The sequence below is a fragment of the Bombina bombina genome, chromosome 1 (genome assembly GCF_027579735.1).
Source record: "Bombina bombina isolate aBomBom1 chromosome 1, aBomBom1.pri, whole genome shotgun sequence".
Lineage (NCBI taxonomy): Eukaryota > Metazoa > Chordata > Amphibia > Anura > Bombinatoridae > Bombina > Bombina bombina.
The window spans coordinates 325,313,256-325,336,770 of NC_069499.1; the positions used below are offsets into that span (position 1 = coordinate 325,313,256).

General features: G+C 36.8%; 1 protein-coding gene across 7 annotated transcripts in view; it reads right to left on the reverse strand.

The window, feature by feature from the left end:
* Positions 1 to 23,515, reverse strand: part of BIN1 (bridging integrator 1) — a 189,838-nt gene that overhangs the window by 22,794 nt on the left and 143,529 nt on the right. For 5 of the 7 annotated variants that reach the window (XM_053698094.1, XM_053698092.1, XM_053698096.1 and 2 more), the window contains 4 exons: positions 21,632 to 21,721; positions 19,816 to 19,920; positions 8,575 to 8,676; positions 2,199 to 2,234 (listed from right to left, as the gene is read on the reverse strand). In XM_053698094.1, coding sequence (XP_053554069.1) covers positions 2,199 to 2,234; positions 8,575 to 8,676; positions 19,816 to 19,920; positions 21,632 to 21,721 — 333 coding nt within the window. The remainder of the gene's footprint in view (positions 1 to 2,198; positions 2,235 to 8,574; positions 8,677 to 19,815; positions 19,921 to 21,631; positions 21,722 to 23,515) is intronic. The other 2 variants (XM_053698098.1, XM_053698093.1) reach the window with 1 other exon arrangement.

Genomic DNA, 23,515 nt, shown 5'->3' on the forward strand with positions numbered 1-23,515 from the left:
AACATTGGTGGGACTGGGGAAGTTGTAGACACACAATTTTTTTGCCCCTTGAGCCAGTGCTGCAATTTCAACAAATAGTTTTCCCGGCTGCTTTTGCTTGTTTGTACTTTGCTTCTCCCCTGCCCAATTTCGCTATGAATGTTGTGGGCATGCCGTGGGGCTTGCAAAGTTGCGCTGCTAGCCTAAACCTGCCTGCCTATCTGTGCTCACTGCTCAGTGACATGTGGAGCAGTGGAGTCACTCACTGCTGTGCTGTCTCTTTAAACGGGAACTGGCAAATCATGAGGGGATGCCTGGCACCTGACCGCATGACTGTTTGACACTGTCTTTAAAGTGAAGGAGCCACGTATGATGCCCACCAGACCATTACGGTTACGGTACACTAAGTGCACACTGAACAGGTAGGAGGGCGGGCGGGGGTCTGGGGGTGGGCAGAGTGCAGAGGTGATTGGCCATAAGAAGCGGTAGGCACGCGGCCCGGGGCTGTGCACTGACAGGCTTGGAACAGAGTCAGAGAGCAGAATTTTCATAGTTTGCACCTAAACCTTTTCTTTAGTGATTTATTTTTAGAGTGCTCTGTTTATCTTTCATTTGATGCTCTGCTGAGCCAGGGAGCAGCTCTAGGCATGCGCTTTATAATTAATGCAGTGCAGTTTACATATTTTGTAAGTGTGTGTCTGAGTTTTTGTGTGTGTGTGTCTGAGTGTGTTTCTGAGTGTTTGTGTGTGCATCTGAGTATGTTTTTAAGTGTGTCTGAGTGTTTGCATGTGTGTTTGCCTGTGTTTTTGTGTGTGTCTGCTTTCTGGGGGGGGGGGGTGACACCATAACTTACCTCACCGGGTGACACCAACCCTAGTGACGCCACTGTATGAAAGACAGAAACACCACGAGATGTGTATCAATATCCTTTATTAGGGAGACATCACACGGAACAACGGCGACGTTTCGGTCACAAACTGACCTTAATCATGAGTGATGTCTCACTAATAAAGGATATTGATACACATCCCGTGGTGCTGTTGTCTTATATATTGCACTTATTTGGGATCAGGGTCCTGACAGCATGCACCTGGATATTGGCAGTAAGTGCTGTGCTATTTTCTATGATTGATATAGGTTAGCACATGAGCAATAACTAATAAATGTTTTTAGCTCAGGGTTTAGCACGGTCCATATTCGAAATCTTTAAGTTTAAACGTGTAATATGCTTGCTAATGCAGCCTCGATATTTTTTTTTCTTTGATCATAGTTAGCACGCCACTTGTAATGCGGGCCATACTATCTGCGTGTAGAATTACAACTGTCTCTGGAAGTGTTCTATTATGGCCACAGTTAAAGGCACGTGAAAGATAAAATTACATTTTCATGGTTCAGATACACTTTGCAATTTTAAGAGACATCTTTTTATTACAACTTTGTTTAAAAACATGTATAGTTAGGCTCAGGAGCAGCAAAGCATAGCTGGTGATTGGTGGCTATGCACATATACCTGCTCACCAAATGGCTCACCCTTTGCAGCAGTTAAACATAGGGACCACAATCCCTTAAAAAAATTAACTGTTTTTCTAAAGAAAACCACCATTAATGTCTATATATTGATTTTTGCAAATAAATAATTTGTTAAGCTTCTCAAAGGAATTGTGATCAACCCATAGTTCTATGCAATCATCAGCACAATAATAAAATTCTCTAAAACAGAGGATATTCTTTCAGCACTTGCATATATAGCTCTGTAAGCTTTTGATTGAGCCTCGGCAACGTCAAAATAGCAAGACAATTGAAAAAAAAGAAATTGATTTGGAAAACTTTTTTAGTTCAATGTCATTAAATTCAAAAGGTCATTTTACAGTTTATAAAAGGTTGAAAAATATAAATATTTTGTACAAACTAAATTTTGTTATAATGTAATAATGTCTTTTGATTTTCCCCCTTTTAATTATGCATCTTTCAAATTAACAAACAATATTTAGTAATGTGTATTACAATTTAAATCATCACTATATTATTAGGATTATAAAAATACCATATTAAAATCATTAATATGGATTAACTTGTGCCAAACGCATAATTTATGGCCAAAATAATATTGGGTATTAAGGTTACAATTTTCACACCCAAAACCACATGCAAAGACTTTATTGTTTGAGAACCCATAAACAATAGGCTCCATTTTAAAATGTCATGCAGCTATATTTTACCTTCTTAGTGATAAAAACTCCTTCCAACTTTTTATTCTACAACAAAATAATTCATTAGTCAAAAAATTCAGCAGCCTCACTCACAAAGTATTTTTACACAAATATTGCAAAGCCTCTCCTCTTCTATCACAAACCATAAATAAATAAATAGTATTCTAGAAAAGAAAACACTGATACAGGGTTATCTTGTTATTTAAAAATGATGTTTCTGTTCAAAAAAAGGGACATACTAAAGCTAAAATCACATGCTCTAACTTCTTAAAGGGATATTAAACCCATTTTTTGTTTCATGATTCAGATAGAACATGCAGTTTTAAGCACCTTTCTAATTTACTACGATTATGAATTTTTCTTCGTTCTCTTGGTATCTTTATTTGAAAAAGCAGGAATGTAAGCTTAGGAGCCGATAATAGGAGTAAATTAGAAAAATACTTTAAATTGCATTCTCTATCTGAATCATGAAAGAAAAAAATGGGGGTTTCATATCCTTTTAAAGCATGTCATTTTTTAAAGTTTTTTTTTAAAATACTTAAAGAGACAGTAAAGCCAGTAATTTAAACTTTCATGATTTCAGATAAAGCATGCAACTTTAAGAGCCTTTCCAATTATATAATATTATCTAATTTGCTTCATTCTCTAGGCAGACTCAGGAGCAGCAGTGTACTATTAGGTGGTGATTGGTGGCTGCACATGTATGCCTCTAGTCTGTGGCTCACCCAATTAAAGAAACATAAAACCCATTTTTTGTCTTTCATGATTAAGACAGAACTTACCATTTTCCAATTTACTTCAATTATTAAATGTGCTTCATTCTCTTGCTATCCTTTGTTAATGGAGCAGCAGTGCACCACTGGGAGCTAGCTAAACACACCAAGCAAGCCAATAACAAGCGGCATAAATGTGCAGCCACCAATTAGCAACTAGATCCCAGTAATGCATTGCTGCTCCAGAGCAGACTATCTAGGTATGTTTCTCAAAAAAGGATACCAAGTGAACAAAGATAACAGAAGTAAACTAGAAAGTTGTTTAAAATTGTATGCTCTATCTGAATCATGGGGGGGGGGGGGGTTCATGTTTCTTTATGTAAATTAGATTATAGAACTAAATTTGAAAGTTGTCTAAAATTGTATGCTCTATCTGAATCATGAAAAAAAAAATATTGTGTTTTGTGTCCCTTTAAGTACAGCCATCATAATGCAAGCAGCTCACGAAAGTGAGCCAAAAGAGGAGCAGCAGTTGCACACAGTCCTGCTCAGACACTGCATTTGCTTACAGCTCCTAAGAGGAATTTTATCTGTGTGTTTAACCCCTTCACAGAAGTAAACACATAGTAAGCAGGGATCAGTAATGCCTAATCATTTAAGTCATGCTATTTTTGCATTAGAAAGTCCCTTTTAAGAGAACAGTGCAAAAATATGGCAGGGACATGGGGCATACTCATTTAGCAGGAGTGAGAATCCAGATGAATTATTATGGAGGCAATGGTGAGTGATGGCTGCTGATGTATTGAAAAATTACATCATCATGCAGGCTGGAAAATATCACTATAGTTTACCTAGCAGGGAAACAGTTACTAGCCAGGAGAGAAACAAGGTTACTAGCCCACTCAATAATCAACAAAATGCCTTTTTTTAAAGATAACTTCTGATTTACTAGTTCAGGAGAGATGGACTAGTGGGAATTTTAAACTGCTGTCACATCAATAAATTGGGAGGAGTTTGCCTAAGGTATATGCAAACAGCAAGGCATCCATCATCCAGTTGTATTTTCTTACTGAATTAAGTTCAAATTAAAATAAAAATCTTTATTGAAAAATATTTCAAGCAATATACACACACAATGCAAAACTAGCACATTCATCAACACCAAATACTTTTTTTTTCTTTAAGAGCGTTTTTGGGTTAGTATCAAGCTTTGCTTTTAGAACCAGAAATAATTTTTACATGAAGTCAAATTATATTTTGCACTTCACAAAAATTATATTTCTTTTGCCTAGCAACCTGCTAATGGAGGGGTTAGGTGTTGTAATTAATACACGTCAAACCACATATATGTTCTCTTAAAGGGACACTGAACCCAAATTTTTTATTTCGTGATTCAGATACAGCATGACATTTTAAGCAACTTTCTAATTTACTCCTTACTTTTCTTCATTCTCTTGGTATCTTTATTTGAAATGCAAGAATGTACGTTTAGATGCCGGCCCATTTTTGGTGAACAACCTGGGTTGTTCTTGCTGATTGGTGAATAAATTCATCCACCAATGAACAAGTGCTTTCCAGGGTACTGAACCAAACAAATAGCTAAGATGCCTTCTTATTCAAATAAAGAAAGCAAGAGAACGAAGAAAAATTGATAATAGGAGTAAATTAGAAAGTTGCTTAATATTGCATGCTCTATCTGAATCACGAAAGAAAAAAATTTGGGTTCAGTGTCCCTTTAACTCTGAATGTGACGTGTGTATAAGCTGTTAGACATAGCAAGAGCTTCACTTCTCTTTTGTCTGTCTGTAAGGGAAGTCCTGCTAGCAGTAAATAAAATATCAGCTGTAAATGTTTAACTGTTTGAATATTTTGGTCTGGTCTCTTATTTCTCCACCTAGCACAAACCCATTTGGGTTAAATTCTCACATCACCTCCATGTCACAACTAGCACTGTTCATAATCATGTACGTGCTTGTCTGAATGGAGAGAGTTGTCTTGATTTCTACAGATATAAGGTTTCAAGGGATTTTAAAAATGTGAATATTGTTGTGAAATGCACAGATATTAACATGAAAATACCCTGTCGAATACTTTTACAGCCACTAACTGTATCTCTTTCATATTTATGACCAGATTACAAGTGGAGCGCTATTTAGCGTTAACTGCGCTAGAAGTACATTTTTTTGCGTTCATCACTTGTATTATGAGTTGAAAGTAAACTGTTTCTGCTCGCACACGCTAACCCCACGCTTGTAAAAAACAAACTTAGGATATTGCACGTGCGATAATGTATTCCCCCAAAGAAGCTAATGGAGCAAAAAGAGGCAGAAAAAACACCCTACTCGCACACAAAAACAATCCCATATACTCAAGTGCACTAACCCGGCATAAAAATATTTCACATTTCATTTTTCTTCACACACACATATATATATATATATATATATATATATATATATACACACACACTATACACGCACACACATACATATACATATATATATATATATACACACACACATACATACAGGTGGCCCTCGGTTTACGACGGTTCAATTTGCGGCGTTTCAGAATAACAACCTTTTTTTCAGTCATGGAACTGCTATTGAAATGCATTACAAATCAGAGCACTAATTAAAATAGCAAGTAGGTGGAGCTGTCCGCTTGTGTTTCAGCAAAGTTAAGCTAGTTTAACAGCCTGAAATTGATCTGTGTACACAGATCAGACAAGACCTATCAAGCAAGATTTAGCAGCCACTTCCCTATTATCTTCCTTTCCAGCTGCTTGAGATGAGGGTGCCTAACTGCCTATTAATCACTGCAGATTGAAATGCATAGAATAGGTGCAGAACCAATATTATCTAACATGCTAACAATGCAAAGAACTGTTTGCAGAAAAATGCAAGTAAAAAAACGTTTCTGTTGATTAAACTTAGTTTGATGATGATACAATCTATATTATTAGGTTTATAATGTTGTTTAGCATTTAAAGTCTTCATTTCAAACCTTTAAAAATAATGTATTAGATGTTACTCATGACAATTTTGAGAGGGGCCTGGAACCTAACGCCCTCACTTCCCACTGACTTACATAATAAACCAGGTTTCAATTTACAACAGTTTCGATTTACAACCATTCCTCCTGGAACCTAACCCCGCATATACATATATACACACACACACATATATATACATGTGTATATATATATATATATATATATATATGTGTGTGTATGTATATATTTATATATATATATATATATATATACACATATACACACACATGATTATCTATAGGTATATACAGATATAAATAGGAATATCTATTTAGAAATACTTAGAACATATTCTGCTATGTGCAGAACATTGGAATGTTAATTATTTACAGTACATACACAGTTAAACACTTTATTAAATATGAATATTTCATAAATATGTTTTTACATGGTTTCATCTACTTACCTCCAAAGGGCTCTATATATATGTAGATGAAAACATGTAAAGACATATTTATGAATTATTCATATTTAATAAAGTGTTTAACTGTGTATGTACTGTAAATAATTAACATTCCAATGTTCTGCACATAGCAGAATATTTTCTAAGTATTTCTAAATAGATATTCCTATATATATCTGTATATATCTATACCTATATATAATCGTGTGTGTGTGTGTATATATATATATATATATATATATATATACACACACACACACACACACACACATACGGTGGCCGACCGACACTAGCACTTAAATTGTAACTTTTGGTGAGTACACTTGTTTTTTCTTTATTTGTCTGATGATGGGGTCACTCCATTTGGCTTATGGCTAATGCTCTCTTTGGATCCTTTATTTGTATATAATGTGGGATGCACCCCAGTTTTTTTTTTTTTTTTCTCTCTCTCTATATATATATATATATATATATATATATATATATATATATATATATATATATATATATATATATATATATATATATATATATACACACACACATATATATATACATGATATATATATACACATTTGTAGTGCAATATTTTTGAATATATAATATATTTTATTAGATGTGTTATGAGTGTAAATGTACTTTGTAATGTATTGATGTATTTTGTGACACTTTTTTATTTTGCAAAACCATTAACTAGAGCTCTGAGGTCGCTCTAACCCAACGCTTGTTTATTTCAATTGAGCTCAAGTGATTGCATTTACTTTCAACTTGTAATACGAGCGTAAAACCAGACGCACGCAAACAGCTGTGATAAACCATTTTTTCGCTTGCTCGCAACTGTTAGCACGCCACTCGTGATCTGGGCCTTAATCTCTAATGGCTCTTTCTGACCACTCTATAAACAGGTGATGATCCATGGTTGTAAAACTATGATGATGTAATATGCAGTTAAAATGATATAAAAGATGTTTCTAAAATATGATTCAAAAGCAAAGTTTTTATGCCTAAAGGCAATGGGGCCCATTTATCAAGCTCCGAACGGAGCTTGTGGGCCCGTGTTTCTGGCGAGTCTTCAGGCTCACCAGAAACACCAGTTATGAAGCAGCGGTCTAAAGACCGCTGCTTCATAACCCTATCCGTCTGCTCTGATGAGGCGGACAGGAATCGCCGGAAATCAACCCGATCGAGTACGAGCGGGTTGATTGACACCCCCTGCTGGTGGACCATTGGCCGCGAGTCTGCAGGGGGCGGCGTTGCACCAGCAGCTCTTGTGAGCTGCTGGTGCAATGTTGAATACGGAGAACGTATTGCTTTCCTCATTCAGCGAGGTCTTGTGGACCTGATCCGCACTGTCGGATCAGGTCCGCAAGACCTTTGATAAATGGGCCCCAATATGTACCACTTTTAATTTTTTGGCCTTGTCACAATTACAGTTGCTTCCAGGACTTTCCTCTACCCTCTAAAGATTGCTCCCATCATTTTTGCTTTGGCTGGTTTGTGTGTTCTGGAGAGAACACTGTCAATTGGTACTTTTGGCTCTTTAGAAATGAACCAAGCAGTTTTTAGACAGGTAAGTATATTGCCTTTGGCCAGGAAAACTTTCCTTTTAAATGATTATTTTTTAAAACATTGTTTAAGTCCCATTAAAGGGACATTATAGTGGAACAATTACATTGTCTAATTAATTGGAGCATGGAATTTTAACACTGGCTACCCTGCAATGCTGTGTGTTTAATCTCTTTCCAAGTGGTTTACCTCCTGCAGGTAACAAGCAGAAACTCACAGTTCCCAATTAACAGCTGCAGTAACGCAGCTCAGTTGTGTGATTACCGCTGCTGACTGGGTCACCAGCTGAGTCCATTAAGGACAAACAGTGCTTTGTGGCTCCCAAGCGCTACTTTAACTATGCCCTTTGCAGAGGTTAAACACAAAGCAGAGGCACTGGCGTTTAAATTACACGCTCTAACAAATTATTCCACCATAATGACCATTTAAGCAAATTACAAAGAAAAATCTATAATATAAGAAGCAAATGCTAAGATCATACTAGTTGTATGAAGTGGAATCAACAATAATCAGGGTTAAAGAAAATTAGAGAATGCAAATACATCTCATTCTTGTAGAACAGGTTGCATGGGCATATCAGCATGTGTCAGCCCTTTCTTATGACAAGCAATTCAATGCCATGCTTTAGTTCAGCATTTAAATGCTCACCTGCTCTTCTGGGTTATCAAACTGGGTCACTAGAACAACATCTCCAGATTTCAAGTTTAGTTCATCACTGTCAGTTGCAGCATAGTCATGCAGAGCCCTAACCTGCAAATAAATGACAATGTTAGCCTTGTGTATTTACAACAGAAATGATCTGTGACATAATATGCAGTAATCCACAGGTACCAATAGCCAGCATGCAGCTATCTGTTAGACCTTACAGGAGGTTGCTGCTGTAAACATTGTAAACTGTTGTCTACAAATCACCATTATAAAAACATACTAATGGGTTCCTAAACTCATAGATTAACTTTGTGATTATTAATAAGAGCAATCTCTAATGAGGAAAGGCATGTGTATAACCCCAGCATGGGTGCCCTGCTCCCCGCTGGATTTTCCTCCACACCTGGAGAACAAACTGCAGGGGAATAAAAATACAATTGAGTGTCCGTTTTTTGTTGGAGTTTTATCTCCCTGAATTTAGCTCTGTTTTAGAGGAAGTAAAGTATTCTCGGACTTGTATAGCATTCTGGAATTAGTAGTTCACTATTTCCCTCTCAGTATTGTGCCACTGCAGTTCTGGACTATAAGTCCCAGCATACATTCGCCTAGATTTAGAGTTTTGCGGCCAAAGGGGTGCGTTAGCTACGCGTGTTTTTTTTCTAGCGCTGCTTCTAAACAACGCTGGTATTTAGAGTTCTCTGAAGGGCTGCGTTAGGCTCCAAAAAGCGAGCGTACAGGCATATTTACCGCCACTTCAACTCTCAATACCAGCGTTGCTTACGGTAGCGGCTAGCTGGAAAAACGTGCTCGTGCACAATATCCCCATAGGAAACAATGAGGCAGTTTGGGCTTAAAAAAACTAACACCTGCAAAAAAGCAGCGTTAAGCTCCTAACGCAGCCCCATTGTTTCCTATGGGGAAACACTTTATAAGTCTGCACCTAACACCCTAACATGTACCCCGAGTCTAAACACCCCTAACCTTACACTTATTAACCCCTAATCTGCCACCCCCGCAAGTGGCGGCTGGTGACTTTTGAAGATGGGGGAGCACTAGCCCCGTCCCTCAGATGGCTCCGCCCATTTTAATGTGTGTGTGTGTATATATATATATATATATATATATATATATATATATATATACACACACACACACACAATGCTATATATATTGCCTTCTTATCTATATCGCGCCCTCCATACCACACACAAATTACAGATTAAAAATGTAGTAACAAATGATTGGCGATAATTGGATTTGTGTTAATAAAAAAAATTTATTATAGGTTGTCATCCATTTTTTTTGACTGAGTTAATAACTTTTGATTTTTAAAATACACAGAATACAACTTTCCTGAAGCATAAATATCCAGCATATTAAATTGAAAAACTATAAATTCCCTACATTCATTGTAGAGGCGTAACTAGAAACCACAGGGCCCAGGTGCAAGAATACAAGCAGCAGGGCTAATAGGTTAAACAGAGGGTGTGAATTAAAACTGCAAACAGAAGGAAACTGCTTCCAATGCAGCCCTAGAACATGCATAGCTAGACCGTCTAGCTATGCAATATAGAGCACTATATATATCAGGTTTCTTAATATAAGTAGACTTTAAAGAAATGTTTCCTATTAATGTTGTCTAGATAAATATGAGCAACCATCCATCTATTAAAAAAAACTAAATTTTATCAAACAGCCCATTGGGAGATAGTGAGCATGAAAACAAGTGCAATTTAAGCATCTTACTTAAAATTACATGAAACCCAATTTTTTTCTTTCATGATTTAGAAAGAGCATGCAATTTTAAACAACTTTCTAATTTACTTCTAAATATGCTCAGTAGCTGCCGATTGGTATATGCACATAGATGCCTCGCGTGATTGGCTCACACATGTGCATTGCTATTTCTCCAACAAAGGATAACTAAAGAATAAAGCAAATTAGATAATAGAAGTCAATTGGTGTTATTTGAAATTGTATTCTCTATCTGAATCATGAAAGAAAATGTTTAGGTTTAGTGTCCCTTCAAGACCTGAGAATTGTTACAATGAAAGAGCTCCTGTCTAAATAGATTTCACCCTTATTATTAACAACCTAAACAATTTAAGGGAATCATTACAAAATATATACAAAAACACACACATACTGTGAATACATATCCAAAAGGACTAACTATATGAGTGGGATGTTAACCTTATTACCAGGAACATGGGAAGAAAAAAGATCACATCTTTAACAAAAAAAATAAAATAAAATCTTAGAAATACAGGGTGAAGGGAGGTAACACAACACAGTATAAATTAGAAAATCAGCCAAACTTTTCAGCAAACTTTTAATGCACTAGAGACAATTATAGTGACAAGTAAACTGCTGCCCTGTGACAGGTTAACTAGTCTCATTATTTAGTAAAACCTGCAGTGTGTTATTTTCTGTAGCTTCCCACAGTTAGCAGTGCTGATATGTTAAGTCCTCTGGCAGCTGAGGGGTTAAACTGCAGCCATTGTAGCATCTCTTTCATAACTTATAAATGAGAGATGCTACAATGGCTGCAGTTTAACCCCTCAGCTGTCAGAGGACTTAACATTATCAGCATTGCTAACTGTGGGAACTTAGCTACAGAAAATAACACACTGCAGGTTTTACTAAGTAATGAGAGCAGTTGACGGCAGCCAGCCTTCTGCATGAAAAAACAAACAAACAGCCAATTATCTTCCCCAGACAAGATAACAGCCACGTTTGCAGTTAGAGACATAATATAAACAGTTAGTGATTTATAATGAACTCTGAACCTCTTATCTGTACAACACCGCGTCCGGCTGAATCCTAACCCTGACATAGTACAGACACCAGTGACTCTCCACTGCTATTGCCGGCAAAGTGTGTAATGCAGTTCTGACAGGAATCCTGTCACAGGATGCAAAGCTATAAACAACATGAGAGTCTAGCTAACTAACCCAATGCCTCTTTTAGGTCCCAGGCTCCAGCACTACAAAACTTAGTACCTTCAATTTAGCGCGCTCATTTCCCTGCCAGACTGAGACTCCTCTTACACTTTGCGTGGCTTGTGCTGTTTTAAGCCCATAAGCATAAAACACAAATGAGCAAGGCATCCAATCCATGTTGCGCAATTGGAGGGCAGCTGAACGGCTAACTGCCAGTCTCCATTGCGCAATCGCTCGGGGGGTGTAGAATTTTTTTATACATAAAAAAGACAATTTTTTTTATTTTTTATAAAATCATTATTAAAACTTTTTTTCCTTTCACTTAACTGTGTACACATAAAAAGGAGCTTTAGTTTGCAGGCTGGTATTTCAAGTCTCCGGCCATATTTGACATTCTTTCAACTAGTCTCTACTCTAGTCTCTGCCTATTGCCTAAGCCTTAAGCCCGCCCCCTGCCTAAGCTTAAAGTACTAGACTACTACTAATCTACCGGACTCAGACTGTTAGACTATGGCTACTGATGTCAGTTGTCACACTGTCTGACTCACTACACTCACCCGGTCTCATTAGTCTCTAGCCGGTAGTCCGTCCTGGCTCCTCGCTCAGCTCAGCAGGCTTGCCATGCGAGCTTCTTTTACTGCTCACTGCTCTCTGCCCTCAAGACATTGCTCCTCCTCCCAGTCCCACACACACACAGCTCTTAGTGTGCGAGTGTCACGTGACAGCTGGCTCCCGCACACTAAGAGCTGTGCTCTTTAAGAAGGCTATGGGCTGGCCTGTAGGTGGAGCTGCAGTCAATGCAGTTTTAAAGTGGAAAGAGCTTTTGCCTATACTTCTATCCATCGCACTGCACAGCATGTGCGATAGATAGAAGTATTAGGCAAAAGACCATTCCACTTTAACCCTAAGGCAGCCTAAATAATTAAAACCAGCAAATTGAAATGTTTTTAGTCAAAAATTGCAGTGGAGCCTGGAGGATTTTTTAATTTAAATAAGCACAAAAGGTTTAAAAATTTAATTATTTTTTTTTCATTTTGTACTTTAATTTTTTTTTATTTATTTTTTTTCATCAGGGGTCAGGGGGTTCAGGGGTTTCACACAGGGGGTTCACGTGCTCAAGTGCTCCTATAGAGGAGCCTCCACTGACCCCCGCTATCGCTGACACCTGCATTATATTATTAACCCCTAATCTGCCGACCGGACACCGCCGCAACCTACATTATACTTATGAACCCCTAATCTGCTGCCCCTAACATCGCCGACACCTATATTATATTTATTAACCCCTAATCTGCCGCCCCCAACGTCGCCGCTACCTTACCTACACTTATTAACCCCTAATCTGCCGCCCGGACCTCGCCGCCACTATAATAAATGTATTAACCCCTAAACCGCCGCACTCCCGCCTCGCAAACCCTATAATAAATAGTATTAACCCCTAATCTGCCCCCCCAACGTCGCCGCTACCTTACCTACACTTAGTAACCTCTAATCTGCCGACCGGACCTCGCCGCTACTCTAATAAATGTATTAACCCCTAAAGCTAAATCTAACCCTAACACCCCCCTAAATTAAATATAATTTTAATCTAACGAAATAAATTAAGTATTATTAACTAGTCTTCCTATTTAAAACTAAATACTTACCTATAAAATAAACCCTAATATAGCTACAATATAACGAATAATTATATTGTAGCTATTTTAGAATTTATATTTATTTTACAGGCAACTTTGTATTTATTTTAACTAGATACAATAGCTATTAAATAGTTATTTACTATTTAATAGGTACCTAGTTAAAATAATTACAAAATTACCTGTAAAATAAATCCTAACCTAATTTACAATTAAACCTAACACTACACTATCAATAAATAAATTAAATCAACTAACTACAAGTACCTACAATTAAATAAACTAAACTAAATTACAAAAAAAACCAAACACTAAATTACAAAAAATAAAAAAATTACAAGAATTTTAAGCTAATTGCACCTACTCTAAGCCCCCTAATAAAATAACAAAGCCCCCCAAAATAAAAAATTCCCTACCCTAATCTAAATTAAAAAAGTTAACAGCTCTATTACCTTACCAGCCCTTAAAAGGGCTTTTTGCAGGGCATGCCCCAAAGAAATCAGCTCTTTTGCCTGTAAAAAAAACACAATACCACCCCCCAACATTACAACCCACCACCCACATACCCCTACTCTAACCCAAACCCCCCTTAAATAAACCTAACACTACCCCCCTGAAGATCTCCCTACCTTGAGTCGTCTTCACTCAGCCGAGCACCGATGGACCGAAAGAAGACATCCGGAGCGGCAGAAGTCTTCATCCTATCCGGGCAGAAGAGGACATCCGGACCGGCAGACATCTTCATGTCAATCAGCCAATCATGTCAATCAGCCAATCAGATTTTTCCTACCTTAATTCCGATTGGCTGATAGGATCCTATCAGCCAATCGGAATTTGAGGGACGCCATCTTGGATGATGTCACTTAAAGGAACCTTCATTCGTCGGTAGTCGTCGGTAGGAAGAGGATGTTCCGCGCCGGAGGTCTTGAAGATGGAGCCGCTCCTCGTCGGATGGATGAAGATAGAAGATGCCGCTTGGATGAAGATGTCTACCGGTCCGGATGTCCTCTTCTGCCCGGATAGGATGAAGACTTCTGCCGCTCCAGATGTCTTCTTTTGGTCCATCGGTGCTCGGCTGAGTGAAGACGACTCTAGGTAGGGAGATCTTCAGGGGGGTAGTGTTAGGTTTATTTAAGGGGTGGTATTGTGTTTTTTTTTACAGGCAATAGAGCTGATTTCTTTGGGGCATGCCCCGCAAAAAGCCCTTTTAAGGGCTGGTAAGGTAATAGAGCTGTTAACTTTTTTAATTTAGATTAGGGTAGGGAATTTTTTTATTTTGGGGGGCTTTGTTATTTTATTAGGGGGCTTAGAGTAGGTGTAATTAGCTTAAAATTCTTGTAATTTTTTTTATTTTTTGTAATTTAGTTTAGTTTATTTAATTGTAGGTACTTGTAGTTAATTGATTTAATTTATTTATTGATAGTGTAGGGTTAGGTTTAATTGTAACTTAGGTTAGGATTTATTTTACAGGTAATTTTGTAATTATTTTAACTAGGTAGCTATTAAATAGTAAATAACTATTTAATAGCTATTGTACCTAGTTAAAATAAATACAAAGTTGCCTGTAAAATAAATATAAATCCTAAAATAGCTACAATATAATTATTCGTTATATTGTAGCTATATTAGGGTTTATTTTACAAGTAAGTATTTAGTTTTAAATAGGAAGACTTTAGTTAATATTTAATTTATTTCGTTAGATTGAAATTATTTTTAATTTAGGGGGGTGTTAGGGTTAGGGTTAGACTTAGCTTTAGGGGTTAATACATTTATTAGAGTAGCGGCGAGGTCCGGTCGGCAGATTAGGGGTTAATACTTGAAGTTAGGTGTCGGCGATGTTAGGGAGGGCAGATTAGGGGTTAATACTATTTATTATAGGGTTTTTGAGGCGGGAGTGAGGCGGTTTAGGGGTTAATACATTTATTAGAGTAGCGGCGAGGTCCAGTCGGCAGATTAGGGGTTAATAAGTGTAGGTAGGTGGCGGCAACATTGGGGGGACAGATTAGGGGTTAATAAATATAATATAGGGGTCGACGGTGTAAGGGGCAGCAGATTAGGGGTACATAGGGATAATGTAGGTGGCGGCGGTGTGCGCTCGGCAGATTAGGGGTTAAAAATGTTTATTAGAGTGGGGGGACCTCGGTTTAGGGGTACATAGGTAGTTTATGGGTGTTAGTGTACTTTAGAGCACAGTAGTTAAGAGCTTTATAAACCGGCGTTAGCCCAGAAAGCTCTTAACTACTGACTTTTTTCTGCGGATGGAGTCTTGTCGGTAGAGGCTCTACCGCTCACTTCAGCCAAGACTCTAAATACCAGCGTTAGGAAGATCCCATTGAAAAGATAGGATACGCAATTGGCGTAAGGGGATCTGCGGTATGAAAAAGTCGCGGCTTGGAAGTGAGCGTTAGACCCTTTCCTGGCTGACTCTAAATACCAGCGGGCGGTAAAAAGCAGCGTTAGGACCCCTTAACGCTGCTTTTGACGGCTAACGCAGAACTCTAAATCTAGGCGATTGTACAGTGGTGGTGACTATGCTTCCTGGATGGCAGAAAGTTTTGCATGAGGTTATGTGGCCCTTCCCAATGCTATTTGTGTGTATGTGCTATGAGCCATGTAGGGGGATTTCCACTTCCACCACCTTTTCAAAAGCAAGAAAAAATAAATAAGGTATTAATTTAATTAATGGCAATGTGCTCTGAGTTAACACTTTCTGTGCAGAATCCTACTAGCATATTGGAATAGTTTGTTAAAAGTTCTGCCAATAGCACAAATAGAGTAATGTTTATTTTCGGCATATTTTAGGTAATGTACTGTTAGCAGTCTTAGGCTTTATATGTATAGGTTAACTTATGTTAGTTCTTTTGTGTTTAATTCTAACTGTATAATGCAACAGATCAAATAAACAAAGCACTAAAAAATAAATCAACTAGTGATAAAGTCATTAATTTTATTTCACCCCAAAAAAATGTGTAAAAAGAGTATTAAAGTTTAGCATATAGTGCCTTCAAAATTAATAGTGTACTAATAAACTAGGACTAGTAGCATTTTGGAATAATTTGCAACATTTGAGATGGACAAGGAGGGGGAGTAGGCATTCGTCTGTCTCCGTACTGTACCTTCCACTGCATTCCTTCATCCCCCTCCCTTTCTTTCTCATCTTTTGAAGTTCATGCTATCCCTCTCTTCTCCCCTGCACGCGTGCTGATTTTGTGCACTATAAATTCATCCTCAGATCAAACAACTCTGTCCTCAACCTGGCCAAACAAGTCTATTCCTCCTTTGTGTCAACTCACACTTCCAACCCCAGAAGGCTGTTTTGAACATTTCACTCCCTTCTATGTCCTCCTGCATATTCGTCTACTACCAAACTCACTACTCAAATTACAACCCCAATTTCGATAAAGTTGGGACAGTATAGAATAGAAAAAAATCCATTTTAAAATTCATTTCACCTTGTACTATATTGTAAACACATGATTTACACATTATTTTATGTTTTACTTTGTAAATGTAATGTATTTTTGAAAATATGCACTCATTTCAAATCTGATGACTGCAATACAATCCAAAAGAGTTGGGCAGTTGACTGTTTACCACTGTGTAACACCTTTTCTTTTAATAACACTTATTAAGCACACCAAAGACACAAGTTTAGCAAACAGAATTTCCCCCATTCATCCATTATTCATGTCTTCAGCTGTGCAACTGTACGGGGCCTTCATTGCCTTATTTTGCACTCCATAATGTGCCACACATTCTCAATTGGATGCAGGCCATGCTAGCACCACACTCTCTGCTTAAGCAACCAATGCACTTGTAATCTGGGCAGAATGTGGTTTGGCATTGTCGAGTTGGAAAATGCAGGGACGTACCTTGAAAAAACTACATATGGATGGCAGCATATGTTGCTCCAAAATGTATACATATCTTTCTGCATTAATGGTGCCCTCACATATTACAGACCCCCATACCATGACAGATGCTGGCTTTTGGACCTGATAACAGCTGTTTTTTCCAAAAGCTATTTAAAATGTGGACTCGTCGGACTGCAAAACACGATTCCACTGTGCTACTGTCTATCTCAGATGAGACTGAGCCCAGAGAAGTCGGCGGTACTTCTGGAAAGTGTTGATGTATGGTTTCTTCTTTGCATAGTAAAGCCTTAACTTGCATATGTAGATGCAACGGTGAAAGGTTTACCAAAGTATTCCCATGTCAGAATATCGATTAAAGACTAATGATGGTGTTTGAGACATCTGAGGGATCGGAGATCACGCACATTCAGAAGTGGTTTTCGTATTGCCCTTTTAGCACTGAGATTTTACCAAATTCCTTGAATCTTTATTATATTATGCACTGTAGAAGGTGAAATGCCCAAAATCCTACTAATTTGTCTTTTGGGAATGTTGTTCTCAATGTTTTGGATTATTCGCTGACGCATCTGTTTTGGATTATTCACTGACGCATCTGTTGGCAGATTGGTGAACCTCGACCAATCTTTGCTCTTGAAGGACTGGGCCTTTTTTGGAGGATCCTTATATACTATGATTACACAATTGCCTAACCTGTTTCACATCACCTTCTTATTTCAACTTGTCACATCGTTATTAGTCCTAAATTTCCCCTGTCCCAACTTTTTGGATTCATCAGATTTGAAATTAGTGTATATTTTAAAAAATACATTAAACAGAGTAAAACATCAAATAATGTGTTAACGTGTTTTCAATATAGTACAGAGTGAGTTTTTTGCATTTTCCATACTGTCCCAACTTTTTTTTAAATTGGGGTTGTATTGCTCATTCCTTCAAAAATAAAATTGACACAATTAGAAAATACATCTCTCCCTCACACCCCTCAAACCCAACCCTCCTCCCCCCCCCTTCTATTAACAAAAGTATTGGTTACTTCACTCCTGTAATAGAGAAAGAAGTCTTAATACTCTTATCTGCTGCTCATCTCACAACCTGTAAACAAGACCCTATTCCTCCATGACTTCTTCCCTCTCTCTCTGCTTCTTTAACCCCTGTACTAACTCATCTCTTTAATCAGTCTTTCACCACTGGCACATTTCCTGATACATTTAAGCATGCATAAATAACATCATTTCCTAAAAAAATCCCTCACTTGACCCTTCCACCTCTTCTAAAAATTGGCCGGTCTCCCTACTTCCCTTTGCCTCCAAATTATTGGAATGACTGGTCTATAATCGCATAACTCAATTTCTCTCATCTAACTCCTTACTTGATCCTTACTTACCCAACAAACAATCTGCTATCAGCTAAAGCAAAAGGGGCACTACTCCTTACTTATTCTCCTGGATCTGCTGCTTTCGACACAGTTGACCCTCCTCTCCTATTACAAATCCTAACTTCTTTTGGCATCCGAGATACAGCCCTCTCCTGGTATCTATCAAACTAATTTTTTACAGTCTCCTTTAACAGCATTTCCTCTGATCCTTTGCCTCTCTCAGTAGGCTTTGTCTTGTGCCCCTCACTCCTTCTTTACATCCTCCCTTGGAAAAAATATATCCTCCTTTGGGTTCCAGTACCACTTATATGCTGATACCCCCTCTTCCCCCCGCATCTATCAGCTAGATTCTACATCAGCTGGTCTGCTCTGCTAGTTTCTACACTGGCTCCACATACACACTAGAATACAATTCAAAGACCTAACCCTAATTTATAAAGCACTCAACCACCTCACTATCAATTATATTTCCTCTCTAATCTACAAATACTCCCCAAGCCATCCTCTTTGATCAACCTCTGGCCTATGTCTCTCTCCACTCCTATTATCTCTACTTCCCTCTCACACCTCCAAGACTTCTTACTTGTGGCTTCTGTCCTCTGGAACTCTTTACCACACTGTATCCAACCTTGTATAGCTTCAGACACTCTTTGAAAACTCACCTATTAAGAGAGGCTTACCACCTCTCCTCTGTTTTTCATCCTACCCAAAACAAATCTTGAACTACCTTGACACGCTGCTGCAACTACAATCCATGTGACAAACCCAAACCTTATGTCTCTGCACCCCAAACCTGTAGAATTTAAGCTCTTCCGAGCAGGGCTCTCCTCCTTTTGTACTACTATTCTTTAGTCTGTTATGTATTTGTATTTTATGACAAATCTTTTTTATTGTACACCCAGTGCTACAGACACTTGCAGCGCTCTACAAATAAATGAAAATAATAATATATTCGTGTGTGTTTATTGTCTGGTTATATTTCCCTCTATTGCCCTCCCTGGAAAAAATTCTGCGGATGTCCACGAACCCCATGCATCACACAACAAAATACTTTTTTTTTTTTAAAAATCACAAATTAAATATGTCAAATTATCACAGATGCCACAAACATCGATTAAATTCTTTATTAAGTTAAATTAATAACTAGAGATGAGACCATAAAACAATTTCTCAATACTGAGAAATCTATGCTTCAATATTCGACATCTGATACATCTGATACATCTTCAGATTCCCCATATAGTTTGAATATCAAATGTAACACTCAAAAGTGGTAAAAAAAAACTTTTATTATTACTTTTAAAAAACAGAGATGGATCTCAAATAGAGATAATCAATGTATCAAAACTACCAATGTACCACCTTTAGTAATGCCACTAAGTTAGACTTATTTTTTAGAAATAACTCTTTCCTACCTTATATAAGTAGTCCGGGGGCATATCAGTTCTAGGAGGACTGCTCTCCACAGTGCCATTCACAGTAGCAGTAAATGTTTCGACAACTACAGCAGGCAATGAACCCTTGCAAAGAAAAGAACATATCAGCTTGAGCAACAATTTGAGCTACCAATATGGTTGAAATCTACAACCAGTTCAAACCAGTAAACAATGTATCCAGAGGTATTCTGTGGGAAAAGAAGCCTTCTCACTTGTTTAGATTTGTTAAATGATCTACACAATGAGTTATTTTCTTTACATTTTGTGCTTAGTGGAGGGTTTTAAACTCACTTTTCACCTCCCCATAATTTTAAATTTGTTGTAGAAATATATAGAAATATATATTTAATGATAAAAATTAAAAAAAAGTCTATGTGAAGAACATAGGAATGTAAAATATGGGTAATGTGCTTCGGGTTGAGCATTTTAAGCCTAACGCGGTGTCGGGTTAGCACACATGAAGAATTACTTATTTTAAGGCACGTTATGTAAATATTCTGTAGATTATTTATAATATTTTAGTACATCTATAACAATTATTGACATTAATTAATAATATTTTTCAATATTTTATATTTAAATAAATACATAACTCACCCTAATATAACTCATGTGGGGTTAGCGCACATGAAGACTTAGTGTACTCCTGTTGCGTTAATGTGCGCTAACCCAACATGAGTTTTAGTTTGGTGCATTATGTATTTATTAAATATATAATATTGAAAATATTAATTATTATAGATGTACTAAAAATTATAAATAATCCGTAGAGTATATATAACAGTATCTATAATAAGTATTACTAATATTTTGTAATATTTAACACATAACACACCTTAAGGTAACTAATTCTTCATGTGTGCTAACCTGACACCACATTAGACCTAAAACACTCAACCCGAAGTGCATTAGGCATATTTTACATTCTAATGTTCTTCACATAGAAACATTTAATTTTTATTATTAAATATATTTTTATATATATATATATCTGATAATGTTCATGTAAAAATATATCTATATATAGAAATATCTATTTAAACTAAAAATAACATTGGAATGTGAGATATTAATAACCCATGTTAGCGCACAAGCGATAAGCGTTAGGTTTTTTTTGTGCGCTCTCCATTGAAGTCTATGGGGAGAAAACGTTAACGCAGTCGCGATATCCAAAATCATTTAGATAGCTCAAGTCGTGTTTCACTCATACACAAAAGTTTTACTTTCAAGTTGTAATCCGTAAAAGATTACTTCTGCCGGTGTTAACATTCGATTGAAAGCTCTAAATAGCGTGCCACTTTTATTCTAACCCTAAATATTCTATAATATATTCATGTCTAGCCCCATATGAATAAACCTAAATTATTATGATCTTTTTTTTTTTTTAAATCCAATGGGAAATTAAATTTATAATGGGATTGCATTTAGTTACATTAATTTGCAAAATTGTGTGATCTGAGCACTGATGATGCTGATTGGCTGTTTTTGTTATATTTACCATGCAGATGAAAAGAAAAATGTAGAGAGTTATTCTTTGTTTTAAATAAAGAAAAATACAGATATACATACAACAAAGATAAATGAGAATTTATGTTGCATAACATAAGTACTACATATAGTTACCAAGAAAACCATATTGCATCTGCATGGGCAAAAGTGTATCATCTGAGATGTAGTCATCATTAACCCATACATACAAACTGGCCTGTCATTATGAAACCTCGTCTGGTTTTTCCCAATGAATTACTACATTTATTACCCCAGTAGTTCATATCCATATAAGTACATGTCTTACAGCAGAAGTGTCTTTTTCAGATGCAGCAGAGTCAGGCTTCACTTCACTTTCTTTTATTGTAGTGTCACTCCTGGCCGTTGATTCTGCCGGCTAAAGTTAAACATACGTTATTAGTCAATTCAATTATTTTTTTTATTAATATAAAAAGGTCGCAAATGCCATAAATATCATAGTAAAAGGGGAAAGAAAACAAATTGCATTCTTATAAAAGGACATTTATCGTCATCATTATCAAATACACTATTCTTAGATATGGAGTTATAAAAAATCCCAAAGGGAAAGCACATAAATGACAGTAAAGTAAAGTAAAGTAAAGAGAGAGAAAAGATTTTCTGAGTTTTCTGCTTTATTTCTAGGTCCTAATTTGCATCATTTAGCTAAATCTTAATACTCTTGATGATGTCATAAACTGTTATTGAAGAGATGATGTGAAGATGAAATCTTCATAATTAACACAAACATATCAGTTACTGAATTTTACAATAATGTTTCAGAGAAGCAAAACTCAAGAGATTTACTCTGAGATAGTAAAGTATTCAGCATGTAACAATTATGTCTTAGCTAAGGAAAAACTAAATAGAACGTTGTGCACACTAACCTCCAAGGGTTACAGTAATACAATGAATATTGTATATAAGTATTCCTGCATACATAACTCTTCTCCAAGTCAATATATTCTCAACCAATCTGTATTCTAATACTCCATATATATTTAACATCTCAGTTTCTTCACTATCTCGTCACTATATTTACACTTGTATTAAAATAATTAAATGATCAAGACAACACCAATACACAATGGGCTCGATTTATGAAGCCCTTCTATAAACTTTGCTTGCAGGTTCTCTTGTGCGAACCTGCAAGCAGTCAGGATTTATCAAGCAGTGGTCATCAGACCGCTGCTTCCCTGCCCTGTTCTCCACCTTTTATATATAAAAATGTAAAAAAGGCATTTAGCAATGCTGCACATACAAACAGAAACACACTTCTTGTACAGAAAGAAAAACCAATAGATTCAAAAATAAGGCTGGTCACAGACTACAACTGTCATTGGAATGCCTTAAAGGAGATCCTGGCCAAGAATTGGAAAATTCTTGTAAGTGATGTGGGAGTATCAAAAGAAGTTGGGAATTATCCAAATATCACAGCTAGACGAGCCTGTAATCTGAAGGACAAGCTAGTAAGAAGCCAATATAGGTCTGAACAAAAACAGACAGATTGGCTGACAAGACATAGGTCATCTGGTAACCACCCTTGTGGTCGATGCGTGGCATGTAAATTTATGGTCAAAACTAAAGACTTTGGCACCCATACAGGGAAAAGATACAAGCTAAAACACTTTACCAATTGTAATACTGAAGGAGTAATCTACCTACTCTCCTGTAGCTGCCCACGTTTCTATGTGGGAAAAACAAGGAGAGCCATAAAAGACCGAATCACTGAACATCGAGACGATGTAAAAAATAAAAACCAGAAGAGCAATGTTGCAAAGCATTATGAACTGGTACATGATTGTAATCCTGACTCTCTAAAATTCATTTGTATAGATAGAGGAATTACCAACGGCAGAGGGGGCGACAACGACAAGGTCCTCCTGCAGAAAGAATGCAGGTGGATCTTTGAGTTGGGGACTCAACTGCCGGATGGTTTAAATGATAAACTTGATATGGCCTGTTTTCTATAGGACAGGAAAAATTTCATGAAAGCCCCCCCTTTAAAAACTTTAAAAATTTTAAAAATTTAAAAATAAAAATATATTTTTTCTGATTTGTATTTCCCTACAATAAAAACAATATAAGATTCATAGATAAGAGTAAAAACCTTATGTGTATTAAGATAAGCTATTCAGTTAAAGGAATATCTATCTAGAGTTATCTTTTGTTT